Source organism: Pleurodeles waltl, chromosome 2_1 (assembly GCF_031143425.1).
Source record: "Pleurodeles waltl isolate 20211129_DDA chromosome 2_1, aPleWal1.hap1.20221129, whole genome shotgun sequence".
In the NCBI taxonomy this organism is placed as follows: domain Eukaryota; kingdom Metazoa; phylum Chordata; class Amphibia; order Caudata; family Salamandridae; genus Pleurodeles; species Pleurodeles waltl.
The window spans coordinates 303,404,169-303,428,481 of record NC_090438.1 but is presented as its reverse complement, the minus strand read 5'-3'; the positions used below and the strand labels follow the sequence as shown (position 1 = coordinate 303,428,481).

The following is a 24,313-nucleotide window of genomic DNA, read 5'->3' as shown; positions in this document are numbered from 1 at the left end:
TGTATGACTGTGTGTGTCTGCTGGAGTGTTTGTTAGTATGTGTGCGGGTATGTGTGGTGGTGGTGTCTGTGTGTGTGAAGGGGTGTGTGTCGATGTAGGGGGGTGTGGGTAGTGGGGTACTACCACCTTTGGGTGGTGGTAGGGGGATCACGGGTGTGGGGGGAGGACTCGGGGGGGAGGAGGGGAAAGTCTCCAGCCCAGCAGTCGTCACCGCCCTGGCGTTCGGAGTGGAGAAGTGGCGGATGACCATGGCAGTCATAGTTCAATTTGTTTTTCTACCGGGCTGTTGGCGGTATTACTGCCACTCCCCCCCCCCCACCAGGGTCATAATGAGGGCCATAGTGCCTTGCTTTTAACTTTTCATAATAAGCAAATCATACCTATTGCATCTGAATTAACTATTCCCAATGAACCTGTCAGGCCTATAGATTTACCATTGGCTTGTCAATATAATCCAGTGGTTCCCAAACTTTTTAGACACACGGCTCCCTAGACCTATTGGCCGTTGGCCGCAGTTCCCCCTTATGTTACATTTTCTGGGCAGGTGGGGGTGATGTAAGACCAGCCCAGGGAGTACTTCCATGTTTCTCCCTGAAAATAATTAGGATGAAGCTGATGAAGGTATTATAATCATGGATGTAACCAAATAAATATATAATGTATGTTCAATAAACTTTATTTGTTCAAGTAGTGCCTTTGTTATGAACTGATACATAAGTCACATGCTTCTCCGAAGCCTTGGGCAGATCCCTGGGCTCAAGAACAATAAAGAACTGGCCAGAGCAAGTCAGTCTGGTATGAAGTCTCTGGACATATTTAAAATAGTAGGTGTCTGCACCACTCTAGATCGGAGATGACTCAGTGGAATTTGATGTACATCCCTTCCGTCTTTTTTGGGATGCGTGGCTTTATTAACTTGGGTTGAACTAAATACACTGAGCAACAATTTAGAATGGATTTTAAGTGGTTAGCCCAGGACTGGATCCAAATTACCTCTGAGACATGGGGTTTCAGAATTATTTTTCACAAGCCAATCAATAAAGGCTCTAATGAACTGACATCACTTCAATAAATTTCAGTCACAACAAATAGGTTTATCCTGAAATAAATACTGAACAAGTGCCAAATGTCAATAACTCAAAGAAATACCGACAGGCATGCCTCCTTATTCATTCCCCAAGAACAAAGTGATAACACGCACTCACATCTTGGTCTTTTTGTACCACTGTGTTGCATAGATTGAAAGGTGTTGGCCTAATACAGTGGTTCCCAAACTGTGTTCTCAGCATCCCTAGCTAGTTTTGATAGTGCTGCTGGGCACAGATTGGGGACCACTGAAATCAATTCAGATCTGCTATACCGAGCATAAGTTCTCCTCAAGCTCAACCTCCAAACATCAGTCAAAAAGTTTTAAATATGCACAAACTCGACCTCAAGCTAGTGGCTTTAGCATAGGCTTTTCACAATGAGCAAGTCACATCTCCAGATTTTTGTCATACTTTTCATAACACACAGATCTGACCTATGGCCTCTTTATATAACATTTCCAGTGAACCAATCAAACTAAGGGCCGTTACTGATTGCTGTTGAGACATCCTACTCAGGCCCATTGTATTAATTGACGTTTTTGCAAAAGACAATCAGCAGATATACAGTCCTAAAATCAATAATAAGTAAAATATACAACTCCTCCAGAGAGGACCTAACTAGGATTATCGCAGTGCAAAAAGTCTACCCCATGGTTTGTCAGCAGTGGCAGCAAACACTAAAAACCTTGCTTACAACAGTAATATGTGAGATCTCATGTAACAAAATACCTGTTTACAGGGTTTAACACAGTATAGTAACAATCTTCCTTTAAAGGCCTATTGTCTTTAACATATTCTTATCACAATAAGATTAGTTAGGCATACTACCTGTGTCATGACTTTTCATGATAAACATACGTTTTCCTACTGAACCAGTTAGACATGTGGTCTTTTACATTGCCTTGCCAACAGAATTAACTAACATCTACTGTTTTGTGAATACACTTTTCCGTGAGGCAGTCACCAGGCATACATTCATAAAATAAGAAATGTGTACATTTCGGATACAACAAAGCCACACCAAGAACCTCAGGATCAACATCAACAGCAAACTAGATATAATAACCCGAGTCAATGCCGTCACTGCCTCATGCTTCCTTACCTTGAAGAAGAAGGAAGATTTCAAATGGCTCCTTATCGTGCAACCTTGTCACAAGAAAGTTGGAATGCAATAAACTCACCTGAAGGCTGCAGACCATTCAGAACTTGGCAGCCAGAATAACTCTCAACCTCCCACACCACACTGTGGAACAATTTGTTACTACACAAAATACACTCCTGCTCATTTCTTGAATTCTGCAAGATGCTAAAGACCTGGCTTTTAGGCTAGTCCCACTAGGCCCTAAATTTGCTAGACTCACACTTTCTCAGGGCCAGAATGCCCACCTGCGTGTTAGTGCGCTCTACAAATTTGTATGAAATATAACCCTTACTAAGCAGACCTAACCAGGATTATCATACTGCAAATATTCTACATCTAGGGTTTGCATGACAGAGGGGGTAATTAGCACTGAAACCCTTCTTAAGACAGTCATCTGTAAGATTCTATGTAGCAAAATACCTGTCCATAATCTATGTTACATAGGCTTTTCATGATATGTGTTAGTCCTACTACCTTTGTCATAACTTTTCATAATAAACAGATACTATCTATGGCATATAACATAACTGTTCTCAGTAAAAGAACCATTACATATCATTGGCCAATGAAAAGCCCACAGCCTTCATCACTGGCGTCACATCCAACTCATGCCTGCAACATTAAGCATAAACATTCCCTCAAGGCAATCATAAGTCACGCAGGCATACAGTTGTTAAATTAAAAATATGTACACAGTTACAATTGTCAAAGCAATGTACGACCCCTCCCAAAGGTGCCTAACAAGAATTATTAGACTGTCAGAGGAGATAACAAACACCATAACTCTTGCCCTCAACTGTATTTTATTAGATTCCATGTAACAGAGTACCTGTGCAAGGCTATAACACAGTGTAATTACAATCCACCCATGAATCCAATTGGATTTAACATGCCTTTCACAATAAATACATCAGGCTCCAACAGTTGTCATAGCTTTTCATATTACCCAAATCAGGTCTGTATCTTTGAGCCTTGGCTTGTCACTGTAAATAACTCAGTCCTGCTGGATTGACCATGTTTCTCGCAAAGCAATTAGTGTAATCCAAGCACTCTTTTTGAATGGAAGCACACATCTGCCAAACTAAATGCTGTATTCTTAATTGTCTTGCACCCTACCCCTGACAGTTTCAGGAAACATTACCATAGCATTGTTCACAGAATATTATGAGGCTCAGCAGTGGGAATACACCAGTGTTTTAGACATAAAAACATTCTATCCCTGCATGTCCTGCTAATGTAGGACATATTAAATAATGAAAAGGTACTGAAAGGTATATTTTGTGGTAATGTTGGCTATATTGTCTCTATTTAATTTAGTAGTTGAGCACTGCTCTGCCAAAAAAGCATGACAAAGTGCCATACAGTGTTTTTGCAAATGGCACAGATAAAACTTTCAGTGTAATATACAAAAAATGGCTTCAAGAAATAATGGCCCATATATATACTTTTTTAGTGACGTATTTGCGTCAAAAAGCGGCTCAAATGGGGCGCTAAAAAAGTATTAATATGGGCCAATATATCTAAGGTTTTCCTTTCTCCCATATGAATAAATCTACATGGCCGTACATTATTAAGGTGATCTTTCAATTCAGTCAAAGTCACGTTGGTGTCAAGCTGCCTCCCTGTAGCAGTGGGGCATTTCTGATTGCAGAGCACCAGCGCATACGTTTCTCGTTGTGAGAAATTGGGTTGATGATTGATGAAGGTGTGAGTCCTTCTCAGACAGCAGTCACAATCCCTGTCAGGGTGAACCACTAAAGTCACTAAATTGATCTGTGCTGAACCCTCTGGTAGCTTGGCATAAAAGCAGCCTGGCTTAACTTAAAGGCAACTTATAAAGTATGTATGCAGCACACAAATAGTAATAAAGTGAAAACACAACACAATAAAAATCCCACGGCAATTTAGAAAAATGAAGTAATTGTAAATAAATTAGTACAACAAAAATCCAATTAGTAGAACCAGAGATATGCAATTTAAAATGTTTAGGTAAAAATATTGCTACAATCACAAAACGTGAACTGTACTCATCTAGTCAAGCTGCACCAGGACAAAGTCACAAGTTCAAGCCGACTGCCATGGAACACGTGTCAGATACAAGGACCAGATTAAGAACACTGAGCATTGTACCTTATGTCCTTGATTCAGGGAGTTGCTTTGCACAGCGGTTGTTCCGAGGTGTGAGGCGAGGTACTGCGTCGAGGTGCATTCCAAGATGTGATGCAAGGCTCTTCGTTGAGATGCTGTGCACAGCATTGTTTCCAATGAGCGATGCCAGGTCCTATGTTGAGTTGCGTTGTTCTGTGTCGGTTACGATGAGGAGCTATGAGGGCCACAATGCGCGGTTCTGTGTCAGGTTGCATCATGCTGCATTGGTTCTGGTGGGGAACTCAGCTGGGCTTGCAGAGCACCTTTCATCCCACTTCCAATAGTCCAGGACTGGGTGGGGCAACACTTAGGGTTTCAAGACTCACAGCAGGCAGAGTTCAGGTGCAGGGTTCATAGTGGTTAGAGCCATTTCTGTCCCTGATCTCTGATCAGAATGCCAGCCAACTAGCCCTTGGAGTCCCTGTTGGGGTCCTGGGTTCAAGGTGCATGTCCAGTCATTCACACTCAGGCAGAAGAGCAGTCCTTCTAGTAACAGAGCAGCAGGGCAGCAGGGCAGCAGAGCAGTCTTGTGCAGTAGAGCAGCAGGATTGAAGAGCAGTCTTCCTTCTGAGTCTACAGGTCTATAAGTGATCTGAAGAGAAGATCTTGGGGTCCACTATTTATACCTGGTACCTACTTTGAAATGGACAAACCTACTGGAGTTTTCCTCTACCAAGGTGTCTGGAATTTCTTGCCTTCCTGCCCTGGTCCCAGTCTGTCTGGGTGCACAATAGGCAAGTGTGAAGTCCTTTGTGAGGTTGCTGGGCCAGTGTCCTTGAAGTGTGGTAGATGACAGCTCTTCCCCCTTATTAAGCCAGGATAGCCCATTCTGTCAATACACAGACCCTCCTTTGTGATGAGTCATGGGAGGAATACACAAAGGCCAAATGCCAGCTATACCTAGTTATGTGATCCAGGAACAGGCTGCAGCCACTAAATGGTTAGGACATAAAAAGCCAACTTTCTAAACGTGGCCTTTTCAGAATCTTGACATAAAATTAAACTTTAACATTAAAAATGGTTCTAAATTATGCTGCAGCCTTCGTAGAAAAGATTGAAGCAGATATGAGAGCAATTACAAAAATGTATATGCAAACTGCCCCTGTAGGAATGTCTTTGGTCACTGTGCTGAGAATTGTGTGCTCTTTTTGAGTGATAGAGTGGATTGAAAGTTTTCAGAAAAAGAAATAGATTGGTAAACCCAACATATAGTAAAGTTCATAAATATGAATAAGGCACTTTTACCTATAGCTAACTTCCATAGAGATAATTTACATATTTGATTCTCGGGCATAAAACTGGATTTTACTTTTTGTAGACCAATTAATCCAGTCATATTTTATAATTTAAAGAGGTGTTTTATGCTTGTATTTTGTTTTAGTCTGTTTTTTTTAACCATACTACATTGTTTGTAATAGATGTATTTTCGATTCAAACAAAATAAATCTTGAAATAGAGGTGTAAATATGTCTTTCATTTACAGAAAATTTATACAATCCTGTAGTATGGCACTGGAACTAAATGAACGGATCATCAAGGAGGATCAAGTGGAGTATCAAGAAGGATTGAAATCAAACTTTAGAGAAATGGTGAAAGAGCTATCCGACATTATTCATGAGCAGGCAAGTAAACAAAGCACAAAGTATAACAGCCCAAAGTAAAGAACACATGTATTCATTGTTTAAATGAACATTCAGGTCTAATAAAAAAAAACACTGTATGTCTGTTCTGTAAAGTCATACACAAAATAGGGTCACTATGGGGGTCATTCTGACCCCGGCGGTCTTAGACCGCCGGGGCCAGGGTCGGCGGGAGCACCGCCGACAGGCCGGCGGTGCCCCGCAGGGCATTCTGACCGCGGCGGTAAAGCCGCGGTCAGACCGGCAACACTGGCAGTCTCCCGCCAGTGTACCGCCGCCCTTCTGAATCCTCCAAGGCGGCGCAGCTTGCTGCGCCGCCGAGGGGATTCCGACCCCCCCTACCGCCATCCAGTTCCCGGCGGTCCGCCCGCCGGGAACCGGATGGCGGTAGGGGGGGTCGCGGGCCCCTGGGGGCCCCTGCAGTGCCCATGCCACTGGCATGGGCACTGCATGGGCCCCCGTAAGAGGGCCCCTACAAGTATTTCACTGTCTGCTTGGCAGACAGTGAAATACGCGACGGGTGCAACAGCACCCGTCGCACCTTCCCACTCCGCCGGCTCGATTACGAGCCGGCATACTCGTGGGAAGGGAGTTTTTCCCTGGGCTGGCGGGCGGTCTTTTGGCGACCGCCCGCCAGCCCAGGGGAAACCTCAAAATACCCACTGCGGTCTTCCGACCGCGGTACGGTATTTTGGCGGCTCCCGCCGGGGGCGCGGTGACCGCGTCCGGCGGGAGTCAGAATGACCCCCTATGTCTGCCCTTCAGTACCAGTTGCTGCAAGAACAGAATAGCTTCATCTGGCAGTAGTCATATAGTAGTTATATCTTTATTATTTCAGTATTGCTTTAGATCAATCACTGTATCTTTAGTTCAGTATAGCTTTGAGTTGGTAGAAAGAAAGGAAATGTATTACATGATACTGTCAAAATATACAATTAGCACCATTTACCTTTTGTACCCAGAAATTAACAGAAGTTTAAATATTTTGCTTAAACCATCAGACGTAGTGTTAGGCTTATCCTTTTCTGCCTTTGGTTTTACTTCCACTTGCCTATGAAAGCTAGGAGAGACATCCAGAATGATAATGAAATTAGATTTTTCAGGCTTAATTCTATGTTCTAGCACAAGCTCTGTGGTAGCTATTTTTTTCTTCACCCATCATAACACAATCTGTGGTTGTCAACCATTTCTTGATTTAGACTGTCAGTTGGTCTTTGGTCCTGAGTTCTCATTGAGTCAGGGAATATTTTGCCCTGAGTCAGGTTAAGTAGACATTGTTATCATGAGCCTGGAAATTCTTTGTGCCAGTGGTGATCTTCTCTGTTTTTCCCAAGGTAATTGCCCCCAATTGCACAAATAATTTTGATTCTAACATACTGAATAGAGAACTAGACAAAATATGGCTTGTAAGGAGGGGATTTAGTGATATATTTTGATGAGATCAAAGCAGCTAGCCTGAAAAATCACATTAATATTAATTTACCTCATGGCAGGAAAGCTTGGAAGTGACAGGTGTGGATGCCAAGACCTTTATTTTCCTCCTTCATGTCAGTAGTGGATTAGCGGAATGAACGTATTGTGTTGTGGCACTTTTGGTGGGTGCTTCCATACCCAAGCCATCTAGCTTCATTGGAGTTTTGTTTGAATCCTGGGTTTAAACATATTGTTCTTCTTGCCTTGGATTGTAAGGGAATGTGATGTGGAAGTGACTTTTGAAGATTTTGCAAGACCTTCCAGGAGTGTGAAATGTAATAAAATATCTTCTTGTCCATGGGGCAGGTTGCATCATACATTTACTAGCCTCTCTGATTATGCCAGGGGTCATACTATTGCAGGGCTTCAATACTAGCACTTTCCTTATTTTACCACCTTTATGCAGATCAACATACTGGGGCTGGAGGTAGCAGTAGGCAGTAGTTCTAGTGTCTGAATTCCCATTTGAGTCTGTGCAAACCTACTAATGTGTATGTTTTAAGAATTTTCAGCAGCTTTTCTCCAATCAGTTCCCTAACTGAGAAAAGTTGGAAATTTACTGCTGACAATGGTCTCAAGTAACATTTCTTCCAGGACTGGGAAAAAAGTAATACAAGGGAAAGTGAACTTGTAAATGCTCAACAGTTTACCGCATGAGCAAATATACACCTGCATATTTGCTCATTCTAAAAAACAGTTCACAAATGTTTTAAGATTTCCTGGGCCACTCCTGTAAATTCTTGTGTATTCATGAAATACACAAACCTGTACTAATGCAAAGACATACAATTGGGTGCACTTTTGTGACCTTTAACGATAGGACCCCTAATTAGGCCTGGCTTAAACCAAGTCTTTTTTTAAATTAAAATTCTATCACTCTTTCTAATCATGTATCGGGTGGCTTCACTGTGACTGATCCTATTTGCAGAACCTGCTGCTACTCAGTGCCTGAATACCCACATAGGTGACAAGTTTTGCATTCTTTAAATCCATGCTAAATTGCAATCATTGTAGTGTAATCGGTTCTTTCACAAGGAGCTTATCAGCACACAATTGTTTTATTCAGTGCCAGGAACAACTGTGGCAATGTGTGCTTTTCGTGACTAAAAAATATGTTTGCTTTTTGCTAATATTTGTTACAATGGTGAGGGACAAGAAGCACCCACAACAATAAAGTTTTACAAAAGCCATGTCAAAACAAGACACGCATTGACAAAACCAAAAAACTGACCACCAATGCCAGACTTATTGGCTTTGCCAGGGCTTGTTTGTATTCATGTTTCCTATATTCCTGTTGAAACTGGTTACACTGATTTCCAGTACGAATATTTTTTGGAAATACTAGGATGCATCAACATGGGTTACTAAATTATGCTTCAAAGCCTCATATTTGTATTCAATTCTCCAGGGCAACCGGTAATACACAGCTGTATGTCTACAACCCAGCAGGGCTGGCAGCCTTGGAAATCTTACTCAAGAAGCTTACACAGCGTTATGCCTACAACCCGAGGCCAGCACCTTAGGTGGAGCAAAGAGTGTACAAAACTTAACAACCAAAGAAAACAGTCCCTCCAAACCCAGATTCTGCACCTCACAGAAGTTATTCATCGAAAGCGGGACATCTTGAATACTTCACAGAAACAGTGGAGCCTGTGGGACGAGCACCCTACGAAGAGGTCGTGGGATCAGAGGGCTCTGAGACAGGCAGCAATCATAGTACTTTGAGATAGGTCACACAGGTCAGTTCATTACATTCAGAAGAGAGGATGCTCATGAAGGGGGCCCACGTAGTGGCATAGGAGTCAGTTTTCTGCTCAAGTGCAAGTGAGAGCCTCTTCATGGCAAGAGTGCCCCCAAGTTTATGGAGCCAAGTGTCATATTGTGTGGATCTATCGGCTCCCCAAAGAGCAAGTATGACCTGATATGCAGCACTCAGAACCAAAGCCATCTGCTTTCTGCATTGTAAGTGGAGAGGGAACGTTCAAGGGTTAGGCAGGCAGAGGATTGTATATGTTGGGAAGCGGGGGTTGTAGTCGTGAATGCACAATCGATGTCATTGAGGACAGAAACAGTCACATTTTGGACAGTGTCGTAAGAGATGGAGAAGCCCCCTGGTGCCACCACAGTCCCTCCAGCACTCTTTAGTGCATTCTGGGCACCAGGCACCAATCCTGGCAGTAGTATAATACCAGTTAAATGCGAGTTTGTACATTGTTTCAGTGCAGGACATATTTCCGGCAGTGTGGCAAGCTTGATAGAAAATGTCAGTCCAATTGGCATTGGAGAGTGCCCTACCCAGATCTGCTTCCCACCATTTCTGGCCTGCTGACTGAGGTTTGGCTTTGTGTTGACCCAGTAAAGCATACAGTTCAGTGATGAGACACTTGTCATTGGACTTGCGTATAATCCATGTTTCAAAAGATGTCAAAGGCCTTTCATCCTGCGGCCTCACCAAGAGTTGTAAACCCCAATGATGAACCTGGAGATAGGTAAGGCAGTCCACTTCCTCCAGACCATAGTCTTATTTTATAGTTGTGTGAATCTGCCTCCGCTGGCAGGTCCAAGTTGCGGCGGGCATCTCTCACAGTTTGAGGTTGTTGCAGCTTCCCTTTAAACCGAATAACTAGTAGGAATGGGTGCCCTCAGCCATAAGACATCTCTTTTGAACGAAGGTAGTCTGTCACCTGTATGAATTCTGTCTGTCGCTGAAGGGTGAGTGTGGAGACGCCTTGATAGAGGCTGATTGTGTGACTCCTGAAGTTGATGGGATGCTTCACTCTGGCTGCTCTCAGTATTTCTTCCTTAACCTGGAAGAGGTGGACGAAAGCCACAACGTTAGGGGTGTGTGCTGTAGGGCTGCCAGGCCTGTTAACCCGGTGGGCTTTGTCAAGTCGCAGTTGAGTGTTGTCATCCCAGTCGAGGATGGAACGGAAGAGAGCTTGGACGTATTCCATAATGTCTGACCCCTTGGCACCTGCTGGGACCCCCCACAGTAGTATGCTTTTACAGTGAGATCTGTTTTCCAACTCCTCTGCCTGGAGTCTCATCTCTTCTTGTTGTACCTGGAGATGGATAATTTCTTGTCCCATCATCTCTGTTTCCTCTCTTCGCACCATTTTGCTGTCTTCCAAGGCAGAAACACGATCCCCTACAGAAGCCAAGTCATGGCGGAGGTCCTGTATATCATGAAATAGGTTGCTTTTAAGGGGGTGAAGGTCCACCTTTAGCGATTCAAAGAGAGATAAGAGGAAGCCACAGGCCACTGGAGCTGATTCTGAGTCTGGAAGGACCGCTTAGTCGAGATGGGTATGCAGCTGGGGCCCAGAAGTGTGGTCTTTATTCTGGAGTGGGCTGAATCTTTTAAGCATTTCCCTGACTGACTGGTGCTTTCTGTGCTTGGAAGATGGCATGTCGCAAGGCAAGTAGCACTTAACCTCCCTCGCCCGAAGAAATAATAGAGAGGAGAGTCTTGGAAGGTGCCCAGCTCAGATCAAATGGCGCACCAGGTCAGGAAGAGGCAATTGAAACAGTCAGGGGAGTAGTGCAGTCAGTAGCCCTGACCAAACCTGTGGCATTCAACCCCCTGGGAGGCGCCGTGAGGGTTTTGAGGCCGGAAGTTGTCAGTGCCCCCAGGGTTCTGTGAGAGCTGATGGAAGAACTGAAGTGCACAGAGGGCCGGGCCGCACCAGGCTGGTTGGGGCTTTCTCAAGAAGCAGACGTGGAGTGGAGTGGAGCCTCTGAATGTCTCACCAGGCAGCGTTGTTAGGGCCGCTGGCACAGCTGAACAAGCACCAAAAGGGTAGAAAAAGGTCCCAGGACTGCCGCTCAGTGTCAGGCATGGAGCTAGTGGGTGGGGGACAGGAGACATGTGGAAATGCACTTCATAGTCAGGATACTTTCGGGATATGAGGGTCAGGTGTGCAGCATGGAAAGCAAAAGAACTGCACCATATTCCTTGAGGCAGAATTTGTAGATGAGCATGTGCTACCTAAAAGTTGGTGCCGAAACTTTGGTCCTTCACTCCTTTGCTATGCCTTCCAGTATGCGCTGGGCCCGGACGCTTCGTAATAGGCAAGCAGTATCTACCTGGCCACCTGTGGACAGCAGAGAGAACTGCCAAGCCTCCTGGAAACTGAATTGTCGCTGGTCTGGTCACATAGGGGGTGTTATTTACAACCAGGTCTGTTTCCGTGATAGGGGTAGGGAGCAGGCTTCAGACACTGGGTGTCTGAAGGTTTGCTGTACCCCCTTCATGGGCCCAAATGTCCTAAGGGCATCCACTGCGCGTTGAACAGGACCCCGGGCCTCCTTGGCTGACCCCGTTGGTGCAAGGGCCATAGGGAGATGGCTCCTCCGACCTGCCCGAGCGCCCGGCCTCCCAGGTGCTCAGTGACCAGCTCTCGTAACCATCATTGTGCGTCTTGCATAGGAGGTGGTTGATTGGGCCCCAAGCTCCTGTTCCCAGCAGCCCCCACCTGGCAGTCTTGATCAGCCAGAGCTGGGGCAGAGCTACAGGGCTCCTCTGCCTGCCATCTTGTTGTTCATAGGCTCCACACGCTTGGTCCGTGTTGGGGTCAGCACCTCAGTCGCTGTCCCCTGCTTCGGCCCCCACTGATGAGGGGGGTCGGACACCATCATCCACCAAGTGGGAGCAGCCAGTAGCCCGGTGAAACACTGCTGTTAGAGGCCTGAGTGGCAGAGAGGAAAACATTGCATCCTACTCCGCTCCCATCTTGGCAACAACCCCGCCTCATATTTTTAAACTTTGTAAAGGTGTGTCATTATTTTTTTACTGGAACCACTATCAGTAGTGCAGTCCGAGCTTACAACATGTATTTAGAATGCTCACCACAATAATAAAGGCTTTGTATCCATGAACCATAAATACAAGTTCGAACAGCATTCACATATGGACACAAATATTGTATTAAGTGCAGACAATTCCCTTTCCTGCTCCATAACATGGTCCTGTAAACTGGCTGCCAAAGTATTTGTGCTGCAGGGGGTTGGGGGTTGTGCCTACTTGTCCCAGGGACAAAATAAACCTGAAAACCTGACCCCAAACAATTTGTCCTGGGCATTCAGCTATAGGAACTCCACACCCCTGCGTTCACTTGCAGTGCCTACACTTACGGTAAGTCTTTTTTTGTGCTTCCCTTGATGTGTTTTTTTTTAGGTTGTACCTCCCTCCAGGGTACTGGGGCATTGTGCTACACAGTGACTCCTTATTTTACACACGTTTTGCATGTAGAGTCATATAGTGCTGGTTGTTGTGCAGGGCCCTTGAGTGGAAGTACATTCTGATCTCACTCAGTATTGAACTTTTACAGCCCTCAAAAACCATTTGGCTTCTACTGCTCATGGGTCCCATCTTCGCTCCATCCTGCTCCTACTCAACTCGCTTAAAGAGGCATTCAGTTGTACTTCAGGGCCATCAAGAGGTCCCCCAAATTCCCCTTTCACCCACCGTTCCCTTGGTCCTTCCATGTTCATCAGTATATATTAAGACTGGCAGTCTCTCCTTGGAGCACCCACTGTTTGGATATACCCATACCTCAGTGTCCAACGCACGTACACAGTTTTGTCATAAAAGTCAGAATACTCCTTTGCCCTTGTCCCTGCATCATGTATATCACAAACTCACTGATGAAAGGCACACATGTTCGCAACCAAAGGCAAAGGTACAAGACCAACGTACTTTGGTGAACCACACTTTATTGCAACTACCCACTGACCGACTAGAAAAGACCAGTGATCTGGAGATAACAGACTTCTTATGGCACTAAAAGACGAGATATTGGTGAAAACTGCATTTTGTTAAATCCTCACATAACATACGAGTCAGTTTCTAGTACACCCTTATTCATTTTAATGTAACAGTTAATGTTGATTTTGATAATATTCTGTTCGCATTGTGAAATGTCACATGAAAAATATGTAAACACATACTAAGTGAAATCTGAAACTTACTCAAATAAGCTATTTTACAGACACTGCCTTCATTTGCAGAGGACTTTTTCACGTAACCCAGAAGTTGCATACTCTTCACAGTGTCTTTTTACTGATTTGGGAATCAAAAATCCTGTTTTACATTTTTCACAGTGATTAGCATATATGTGAATCATAAGGTGTTTGGAAACACCGTACTAACTATATTTTTCCTATGCGTTCCACCTTGTAGAGTACCATGTGAAGGGCAGGATGCTTTATCCCCATTGTGTGCTTTGTGTTTTATGGGGTTGCTATGCCAATACTCTGAAAAACGCAACGCTAGATATGTGAATGAGAAGGGGGCTAAGAAATAGATTAGGCCACTTCAATGTGCATCCGCCGGTGTGGATTTTCATAAATATTAATGTCAATACATCTTTGCAATTTGCAAGAGTCTATTCTTTGAATGAAACATTCAGCTGCAGCAAACGCTCCAGAACACAAGCTGCTCAATTTGCCTCAGAGGACAACCCTAAATCCTTGATCAAAGACATGTAATGAATCAACGAAGGCTACAAATTAGGTAAACTCAGCTACACCGCTCAAATAGGAAATATATTTTCTACTCAGAGTGAGGCACAAAAATCAGGTCATGATTTGGGTGTTTTTCTTAAATCTGACGTGGATAATAGGGTTAATATTTTGTTACCCAGCCAGTACTGAAATGTAGCTGAAATCATTTTGCATAGATTTATTGATAACTCTCAAAAGAAGGGGTTTGGCCTTCTCACCCCACACGACATGGGCGGACAAATACCCATAATAAAAGGTTGGTATACTGTGGGGGAAAATATGTAGAAAAGCACTCATGCCCCAATGAAATAACCATTTTCCACCTGGATTTTTGACTCATCTGCCTTTTGATTGTGCTAGGGATCTGCAGATGCAAACATTTACTTGGAGCCCAATGTGAAAGGGAGTAATAATTGGCACCCCGGTTCTCACACAGTGATTTGTCCATGTGATGAGGATTTATTCCTGCAGCTGGTAGTACCTGGATTGCAGTACAGTCGCTGCACTTTGGCTCTAATAGTACAGATAATTAACAGGTTTAGGTTCTTCCTAGTCCTGAGGAGGCCTTTAAAAGGGGATGGCCAAAACGCATCTACCCTAGCAATGGAGCAGTGCAGAAAGGCATAATATGGATTGCTCAATGCAATCACTAGGAGAAAGCAAGGGGGCGTTAACCCAGAACTCACTTGATCCGATGACTACCTCCTAGTGGAATGCAAATCCGACTGAATATGCAAACACTTTGTACTTAGAATAACAAGGAATCAAGGAGATAGTAAATGGACAATGATCTACATTGCATTGTACAGGCATTTGTAATATTGTAGAATGTTGATGTCTTGTCTTTGTATGTTGCAGTTTGCTCATTGTTTTACTCTTCGCAACAGAGATCTACAAATATTATGGCATGTTAATAGATACACAGATTGGCTCATACAATTAATCAATAAAAGTATTTTGATTGAGTTAACACCCCAGTCGAAATTCATTATTTCATTGCGGCATGAGTGCTTCTCTATTAATTTATTCCTACAGTATACCAACCTTTTATTTTGTGTAGCACCAAACTGTCAAGCAGTGTGTTGGGGCTGCAAGGAGCAACATGGGCTACTTCACATTTTTATAAAAGTGAATTCAGAAGTGGGAAAGGCTTGGTTGGTTCAAGTGCTTCTGGGTTGATCTTTTGCATGAATCCGGAAGTGTGTGGAACCCACTGCGTTTTGGGTTGTGAGAGATAGCTAGGACACCCAGGTAGATGTTGTAATGACCTCTGGTGCCCAAGTTGGTTACCCTTGTTTAAGTTTCATTTTATATTTCAAATGTTATTTATTTTAGGGAAGCTACGTTACTCAATAACATTTACATGCATTTCTTGCATGATAGTCTTCTAGGAATCTGTTTTATGAGTGACTTGTTTAGGAAGCCTTTGCATAGCATGTAACCTGTACTTTCTGTTCAAAGCTAAGAACACCGTACACAATATCCTAGTTCCTATGTTGCCCATTCAGGAGCCAGCTTCTAATATTTAGAAAGAGCATTGCATCTGAATTGCGCTTCCAACACACTTTGACCTCATTATGTAAACGAGGAACTGACTCAGTAAGGGCATTCCAGCCATGACCATCCTGGGACAAATGCTGTGAGACAAGCAGCTGCTGGCGCTAACCTAACAGCCTCATGAGTGTATTTCCATCTACACCACAGGCCGATATCTGACTCTGTCTTCAGGTTTGGTGTTGGGGCTAATCCCTTGGATCGGCCAGTGAGAAAGGTACACTACTGTGCTCTCAGCGTAGCTTTAGGGTTAGACAGGAACCTATAGAAAAACTTTCTTTATGCTAGATTTCAATTGTTTCAATAAATGTATTGAAAACTTGAAAGCATCTCTTTCTGTCTCCCCTTGGCATGCTTGAGTAATACCACGAAAGGGTAAGATCTGTTTCCACAACTTCCCTGTGGAGTGAGAGTGTCATGTTCAGGTTGCCATAATCACCTTTGACTCCGGTAGGTTTGGGTGAGGCATTGTGAGCTAGCCACGAATTGGGCCGACATTTACTGACGGTGTGGATGGACCCAGTCTCCCACATTCTGAAGTTCTGCCCTCCTAAATGCACACTCCTAGTGTCTGAGTAGGAAGCATATAACAAAATGAGGAGAAGATAGCAGTGCATTGAAATGATTAGTGTTTAGCAGTGTTCAGCAGTGTTGGCTGAAAGTATGCCAAAGCCAATAAGTGCTGCATTTCAATTGTCAAAGAAGAAATCTGTGCATATTTATGAAATCGTCATATAATGTGTATGCACAGTGAGATGTCTACTTTCTTACTGTTGAGTACATTATGAACACATTATGAAGACTCAGTGACAAAGCCAGTAGGCCTGACATTTTATTAATTGCATACCAGATGTTTGCCATAGCAATACATGGGGCTATTGTGGTTTTAGAAGGTAGGATCTGCTAGCGCACAAACCACTTATAGTGCCTCAATCCTATGGGGTCTAGTCTATGTAGAGGTCATTCGTTTCTCCTGCATTTTGTCTATATTTGTGATTCACTGACTAGACATTGATTTATTGAGTGGTATTTGTTGTGTTACTCAGTTGTTGTGCTGCTTACTTCTGGGTTTCTACCTTACAACACCTCTCTAAGTAAGCCTTAGACTGCTGTCTCAACACCCTGAGAGTCATGCTAAAAGGCCTATTTGGTCCCCAAAGCATGATGGCCCAGGACACCAGAAGCAGAAGACATCAGTTGTCACAATTGGGATCTCTGATTGCCCGATGATCCTTTGACCCCAATGTACATCCCTGTCTTTCACTTACTGTCATAAAAAATATAACTTGAACCTCTAGTAAAAAAAGATCCTTTCTCAGCAGAAATCTCTCTTGAGTTTCACAGTTTTCTGACTAAGCAAGACAGTGCATCTACTACCCTATTCACCTTTTTGTACCACATATACCTTGTTGAGCCACAAATGACATAAAATTACCAGTGCAACATTTCATTTGAAGATGGCATTATCTGAGAAGACAGAAATTCCTGGATGCCAGATGAAGCCTGACCTGTCACCTTCTGTGCATCCTAATATATTAATATAGCCATGTAACAACCTTGCTCAATATTTTTTAGCTAAATTGTATAACAAAGTTAATTTCCCACAGGCACATTTCTGCATTCATACAGAGTTAGGCATAAAGGTTTTTGGAAAGTTAGGGCAGCTTTAAAAGAAGCATGAAATCTTCCATTCTAAAGGTGCCCAGGATTTGTCGATTCCCCTAGAAGGGTCGAGAAATTAGCCAAAATCTAGCTAAATTTAGATTTTTGGGGTAAAAACGGGAAAAGTCCTGCAGAAGAAAGTGTCTGTTTTTTTGCTGCAGACTCAGAGAAATACTATTGATAATCGCATTTGTTATACTATTCTGTGTTCTCCTAAGTCTCCTGATAAAAATGGTACCTCAATGAAAAGTGACTCCTTTTTTTGCAATGTGCCTCCCTGTGGATTTTGGGCCCTAGCTCAGCCAGCACCAAGGGAAACCTAGCAAACGTATACACTTTTAAAAACTAGACACCTAGAGGAATCCAAGATGGGTGACTTCAGTGGCTCTCACTAGGTTGTGTTAACCAGAAACCTTTGCAAACCTAATTTTTTTTATTTTTTTTTATTTTTTTATTATTGTTTTATTGTGAACATTGCAAAATCGTACAAAATCCAAATGAGGTCGAGGCCCCAACATTTGTCAACAGTCAATACAGTGAGTACACAAAAGGCGAAGAATGAAGGGGGCAGTGGGGTATTGTCAAGCATAACTTGGGGAAAAGATATGTTATACTAATCAAATCACATGGGAAAAAGGGGGGAAGAGGCAGTAAGGGGAAGAGGTAGTAAGAGAGAGAGGTGTAGGTAGGGGTAAGAATTATGAAGCGGGGCGGGGGCACGGTGTCAAGTCGTAGCTCATGGTAATGGTTATAAAAAAAGGGGAAGTTGTTAGGTTATTAAAATTGTAAGGTGGTAAGGTTGTGAGGTTATAAGGTTGTGAGGTTATGAGGTTGTAAGGATATAGGGTTGTAGGGTTGTAGGACCCCCGGGGTGGGGCGGCGTAGTTGGCAAAAAAGGGGGGGGGTCGGTATGATGGGAGGGTGTGGCTTGTAACACTTCGTCTGCGCTCTGCCAGCTTCTACTAAGTACGAGTATCCTATCGGCGGCGCATGGAAAGGGATTGCAGAAAGATGGGGGAATGGGAAGAGAGGGGTGGAAAGCGGTATTGAAGAAGAGGGAGAGGAGAAGGAGGGGGAAGGAGGGGAGGACTAGTGGTAGAAATGTGGGGGGGAAGTGAGGAGGGAGGAAGAAAACGGGAAAAGTGGGAAGAGTATCCTACGGTCTACGGGCTATGTGCTACGCGCTACAAGCTATAGGCTACAAGCTACAAGCTCCCCCCGGCTAGGAAAGGGGCCCACAACTGAGTGAAGATTTGGGCTTGGTCTTGCCGGTTGTAGATGATTCTTTCATGCGTGGCTGTGCGGGTCATGGCTATGATCCATTCTTCCGGGGTTGGGGAGATTTCTGACCGCCAGTGGCGGAGTATGCAGATCTTTGCGGTGGCCAGTGCCGTATGTAGCAGTCTTTTTTGTGGTCTAGAGAGGTCTGGGAGAGAGGTCGTGTCTTGTAAAAGTATTAGGGAAGGGGGAAATGGTGACGGGAGTGACAATGATTTAGCCAAGGTGGAGCTCACCACGTCCCTTAGTGGTCGGACCGTTGGACAGTCAATTAAGATATGGTTTAGGTTGCAGTGTGCCCCTGGGCATCTCCAACACTGTGCGTGCGGGAGGAGCCCTATCTTGTGCAATTTCGCCGGGGACCAGTACCAGTCGTATAAGACCTTGAAAGGGCAGAACTTTAACCGAGCCTCATGGGTACCTCTGTCCAGTGCTTCCAGGACGTCCTCCCAATCGGATGGGTCTAAGGGCTGTTGTAACCGGGTTTGCCAGTGCAGCCGTAGTTTGTCTAGGAGAAGCTGGGAGTAGAGCTGGCGAGTGATTAGGTCGTAGAGACCTGCCATAACTCCTTTATGTTGGGCCACCTTCTGCAGGTAGGCAGCTGTGGGTGAGGGCTGGGACCCCCGACGGGTAGCTTCGGCTCTTTGGGAGATGCAGTGTTTGAGCTGAAGGTATCTCCACTCGTGCTTCGGCTGCAGACCGAATTCTTCCCTTAACCTTGGGAAGGACTTAAGTACCTCGTTCTCCAGTATCTGAGAAAGTGTGTGGATACCCGCTTCCCTCCATTGAGACCAGTTGAGCACTTCTCCACCTATCCGGAGTCCTCTATTACGCCACAGAGGCGCCTGAGCATGGATGAGAGGGTGTACCCCGAACAGTCTTTGGGCCCTTCGCCACGCTGCTCTGGTCGCTTTCAGAATGGGGTTCACCAGGTTAGCAGGTGAGAAGTCATCACGGTACGGTCCTCCAAGTCCCTCGTTCGCGGATAGTAGTCGCCTTTCCACCGCGATCCACTGTGGTGGGTCAGGCGCTGTGAGTAAGGTGTGGGACAGTTGTGATAGCTGTAGTGCTAACGAGTAGTGTTCCACCGATGGGAGTCCCATGCCCCAGTGGGAGCGGCGTGCTATGAGCTTGGCGGGTGATAGTCGTGGTCGCATAGGACCCCATACAAACGATCTAATGAGGGAGTCTATGTTTTGTAATGTGTGGAGGGGCACTTGTAGGGGGAGGAGTCCTAGGACATAGGTAAAGCGTGGCACAGTGACCATCCTGACCGCCTGTACTCGGCCCCACATGGACAGACCCAGGTGGGTCCATTTGGCAAAATCAAGTTTCATCCTTGCGATGAGGGGGCTGATATTGTCTGCCACCATGTGTGCCATGCCCGGGTTGATTAGCACGCCTAGGTATTTAAGGTGCTTCGGCGTCCACCGATACGGGAAACCTAGGAGTGTCGCTTTTGTGGTCACCCGCGAGAGGGGAAGTGCCTCACTCTTGTCCCTGTTGACGCGGTAGCCGGACAGTGTCGCGAATCCATCAATAACATCCAATAGGGCTGGTATAGAGTTTTCTAAGTCCGTAAGGGTTAATAGGATGTCATCGGCGTATAAGTAGATTTTGGATACGCAGTCAGGAAGTGCAAGGCCAGTTATAAGGGGGGAGGATCGGATAGCTGCGGCTAGAGGCTCCATGGCAAGTAAGAACAGGAGAGGGGAAAGGGGGCAGCCCTGTTGTGTGCCTCTACGGATAGGGAAGGGATCTGAAAGGAAGCCCCCGCAGTTGACTCTTGCCGCTGGCTGGTCGTAGAGTAGTCGCACCATTGAGATGAATTTATCTCCCAGACCAAATCTCTCTAAGGCCGCGAACAGATAGGGCCATTCGATGCGATCACGCGCCTTTTCGGCATCTAGGGATAGGGCTAATGCTGTCTCCGACAGGTCCCTTGAGGTCCATAGGGTATGGCATAAGGTACGTAGATGATTCCTAGAGGTGCGGCCCGGTACAAACCCCACTTGTGTATGGTGGATTAGAGACGGTATAACTTTTCGGAGTCTGTTTGGCAGGATGTTTGCTAGAATTTTAATATCGCCATTTAAAAGAGATATGGGCCGTTAGCTGCCACACAATAAGGGGTCCCTCTGGGGTTTCGGAATGACGGCTATAGTTGCGTTATTAGATATGGCGCATAACGACTGTGTGGAACAGGCTTCATTTAGGGCCTCGTGAAGGATATCTATCGCCTCTTATCCTGTCCATTTATAGAACTCCGCTGGGAACCCGTCCTCCCCGGGCGATTTGTGATAGAGAAGGTTGGAGATAACACTCTCTAATTCCTGTCTATTTATTTCCCCTTCTAGGAGACTACGACCCTCGTCTGAAAGGGAGGGTAAGTCAAGGCCTTCTAGGAAGGTTGCGGCTTGTGCCGGGTTGAATGTTACTTCTGGGGTGTATAGGTGTCTACAGAATAGCGCAAATTCGTTTGCGATGGCTTGCGGGTGAGTTAATATTTCTCCGGTGGAGGCGCGGATGGCTGGTATGGCAAGAGCTGCCGTTCTTTGGCGAAGCTGGGCTGCCAACAGGCATCCCGCTTTTTCTCCTTGTTCGTAGTGCCTCCCTTGTAATCTCTGTAGGGCGTATTCGGCCTGTGTGGTGTATAGCTTGTTAAGGGCCATTTGGGCGCGTTCTAGAGTCCGGCGTCCTGATAGAGAAGGATGCGTGGTATACTGTCTTGTGAGACGACGGATATCGAGTTCTAGTGTCGCCTGTTGTTCTTTCCTATCTCTATTTGCCAGCGCAGCGTCCCGCATAAGTTGTCCACGTATCGTGGCCTTGGCTGCGGCCCACATTATGCGCCTAGATTCAACAGTGCCTTTATTATCTTGGGCAAAGGAGGCTGCGTGCTCCTGTAGCTGTAACTTACCTTGTGGGGATCGGTAGCGGTGAACTGCAAGCCTCCAGGGCTTGCGGCCCGGGGACACTAGGCCTAGTTGGATGGCTACACTAATTGGAGAATGGTCGGAGAGGCCACCCTCCAGTATGGTGTTATCTTGGGCGTGAGCCACAAGGCTGTCGGATAGGAGGAAGTAGTCTAGTCGGGATTGGGTGCCATGTACCGGCGAGATGAAGGTAAATTCTCGTTCCGTCGGGTGGGTCAGCCTCCAGTGGTCCACGAGACCGTTGTCTGAAAGGACATCAGTTTGTAGGGCTCTATCTGCGTTAATACTTACGTCTAAGGGTCCTGTTCTATCCATAACTGCATCCCTAGCTATGTTCCAGTCCCCTCCTATTACATAGCGAGATGCTCCTATCTCCGTCAGAAGCCGATTAATTTGTAGGAAGAAGAGGCGTTTGGGACCCGTTGGTGTGTAGACGGAACCCACACATAGTGAGGAATCACCAATCTTTAGTTTGGCAAATACGTATCGGCCCTCGGGGTCGGTCCAAGATTTGGTGATCCTATAGGGAAGGGTTTTACGTAGCAGTAATGCCACCCCACATTTTCTCGGGGTATTCTCCGTGATGGGCGAGGGTGGGCTGCAGCTAAATAGGGCAGTGCCAACCCAGTCACGTCGTAGTTTATCGGATTCTAGTCTGTCTAGGTGTGTCTCTTGTAAGAGGGCGATATCAGCCCGTTTGTCATTGAGGTAGGTCAGGATTTTTTTCCGTTTTATGAAATGGGTGAGGCCGTTTACGTTCCATGATATGATCCGTAGGGGTACTACCAGTGTCTTGTTCGGGTTAGGCATCCCGGCCCTATGGGGAGCTTGCCCGGGGGAGGGTGGGTGGGCGCCAAGGATTAGGCAAAAGGGGACTGGGGAAAGTGGAGGGGGAGGGGGGGGAGTAGGAGCTTGCCTCTAAAAGCGAGGGAGAAGAGGGTGAGATGGGGACGGGAGAAACTATAGATGTTTAAAATAGTGAGGGGGGGAAAAAGAAAAGAAAAGAGCGGGACACGGGTCCCGGTAGTTCTCGAACTGTAACCTGCGGGACTAAAACCCAGGTCATTCGGGCTCCACTGCCCGGCCGGCGGGCCGCGCGCCCAGGAAGGCAGCGCGCATTCGGCACCCCAGCCCCCGTTGCGCTCAATTTTCCGCAAGAAGGGTATGAGTATGAGGGGCAGGCCCGGCTGCCGGGGGGGGGAGTGGTTGCTTAGGATTTGCACTGGGGCATTTGCGCGGTTCCCATATTGGCTTAATTCCAGGATCGCTGTGCTATTGCGCCTTTGAGAGAAAGAAGGGGGGGTAAGAAACAATAAAGGGTGGGAAGCGTGGATCCACGAGGTTTGTGAGTGACAGGATACCTGGGTAGGCTGTTTCTGCGAGATTTATCTTATCTAGAGCCCTGCATTGCATCGCTGCCCAATCTCCGCTACTACTCTACTGTCCTCGGTGGGTCTTTCACTGCCCTCCCTGTAGGACAAGGAAAAACCAACAAGCAAACAACCTGCCATACACTCAAACAAACGAACAGGCAGGCAAACAAACAAGTGGACAAATCGTCAAATAAACGAACAAACCCCCTTCGAGACAGGTTGGCGGGAAGAGGGGGCCTTGTAGCGGTTCCAGCCGCTCCAAAAGAGAGGGAAGGGGATGAGCACTTTCGGTTGCTAGTTAAGCCTAGTCATAGGGGTATGTCGCTGAGGGAGAGGAGAGAAAGGGAAGGGGGGAGGGAGGGAAGGCAGGGGGCGGGCCTCCTGGGGAGAGGAAGAAACTTGGAAGGTTGGTGGTATGAGGTAGGCACGATCCCACTCCAGACAATCGGGCCGTCCGGAGGGGGGGAGAGAGAGAGAAACAGGGAAGGGAACAGGAAAAGGAAGAGAGAAAGAGGGGCAGACTCAAACGCAGTGACGCTGCGGCGTCGGGCAGAGTCAGACTGGGACAAAGGCCCATAGGATTAGGATAACTCAAGGGTTCACAAGATCCGGTACTCATCTCTCTGTTTGTTCTCCTCCGGCACAGGATCTCTTCGATTCAGTCACGGTAGTCCGGGGACAATTATTGCAGGATCTCTGGCAGCTCCGAGGGGGCAAGCGGGGGGTGCTGATGCCCGGTCGTCCTCAGGAGGGGGCCCCTTCGGGCTTCAGGGGGGAGCGGGATTTGTCCCTGTCTGACAGCTGGGTGTACATCGCCACCGCCTGAAGTATTTGACCCCTGTCGTCGTGGCTTTTTGTGAGTCTCTCCAAGTCTCTTCCCCTGGAGTGGGGATCCATGACTGCTCCCCCCTCTGAGTTAGAGGCAGATTCTGGGTGGTTGGTTCCCGAGGATACACCTCGTATGTCTTGGAATGTCAGAGTGCTCGTTTCCATTGGTTGCGCCTGTTCCTGGACTCTGTCTAGGAATGTTCTCAAGTCCTCTGGGTCAAAGAAAGTCCTTGATTCGCCGTTCTTGGTGATCCACATCCTGGCCGGTTCGAACAGGCCACATTTCACATCCAGGTGACGAATGCGAAGGCGGAGGGAAAGGAAAGCTCTCCTGCGGTCTACAGTCTCTTTAGAGAAATCGGCTGACAGTCGGATTTCCAGGGTATCCAGTCGTAGTGGACCTTGCGCCCGGGCTATCTGCAGTATTTGGCGAGCCTGGCCATGGCGAAGTAGACAGGCTATGATTGAGCGAGGGCGTCCCTTCCCTTCCTGCCTCTTTGGGCCAAGTCTGTGCACTCTTTTGAACTCCAGAGGAGGGTCAAACGTTATGCCTGTCAGCTTGGGGAGTATGTCCCGAAGGTAGGTGATCAAGTCCGTACCCTCTATACCCTCCGGGAGTCCTGACAGACGGATATTGTTCCTGCGACTTCTATCCTCCAGGTCCGTCATTTTGTTGCGAAGGTACATG

At 46.2% G+C, this 24,313-nt stretch overlaps 1 protein-coding gene across 2 annotated transcripts in view; it reads left to right on the top strand.

Moving 5' to 3' along the window:
• The window catches only part of DOCK11 (dedicator of cytokinesis 11), a 1,108,606-nt gene that overhangs the window by 1,018,213 nt on the left and 66,080 nt on the right, over positions 1 to 24,313 (top strand). For both annotated transcript variants that reach the window (XM_069212535.1, XM_069212533.1), the window contains one exon: positions 5,861 to 5,999. In XM_069212535.1, the coding sequence (XP_069068636.1) occupies positions 5,861 to 5,999 (139 nt within the window). The remainder of the gene's footprint in view (positions 1 to 5,860; positions 6,000 to 24,313) is intronic.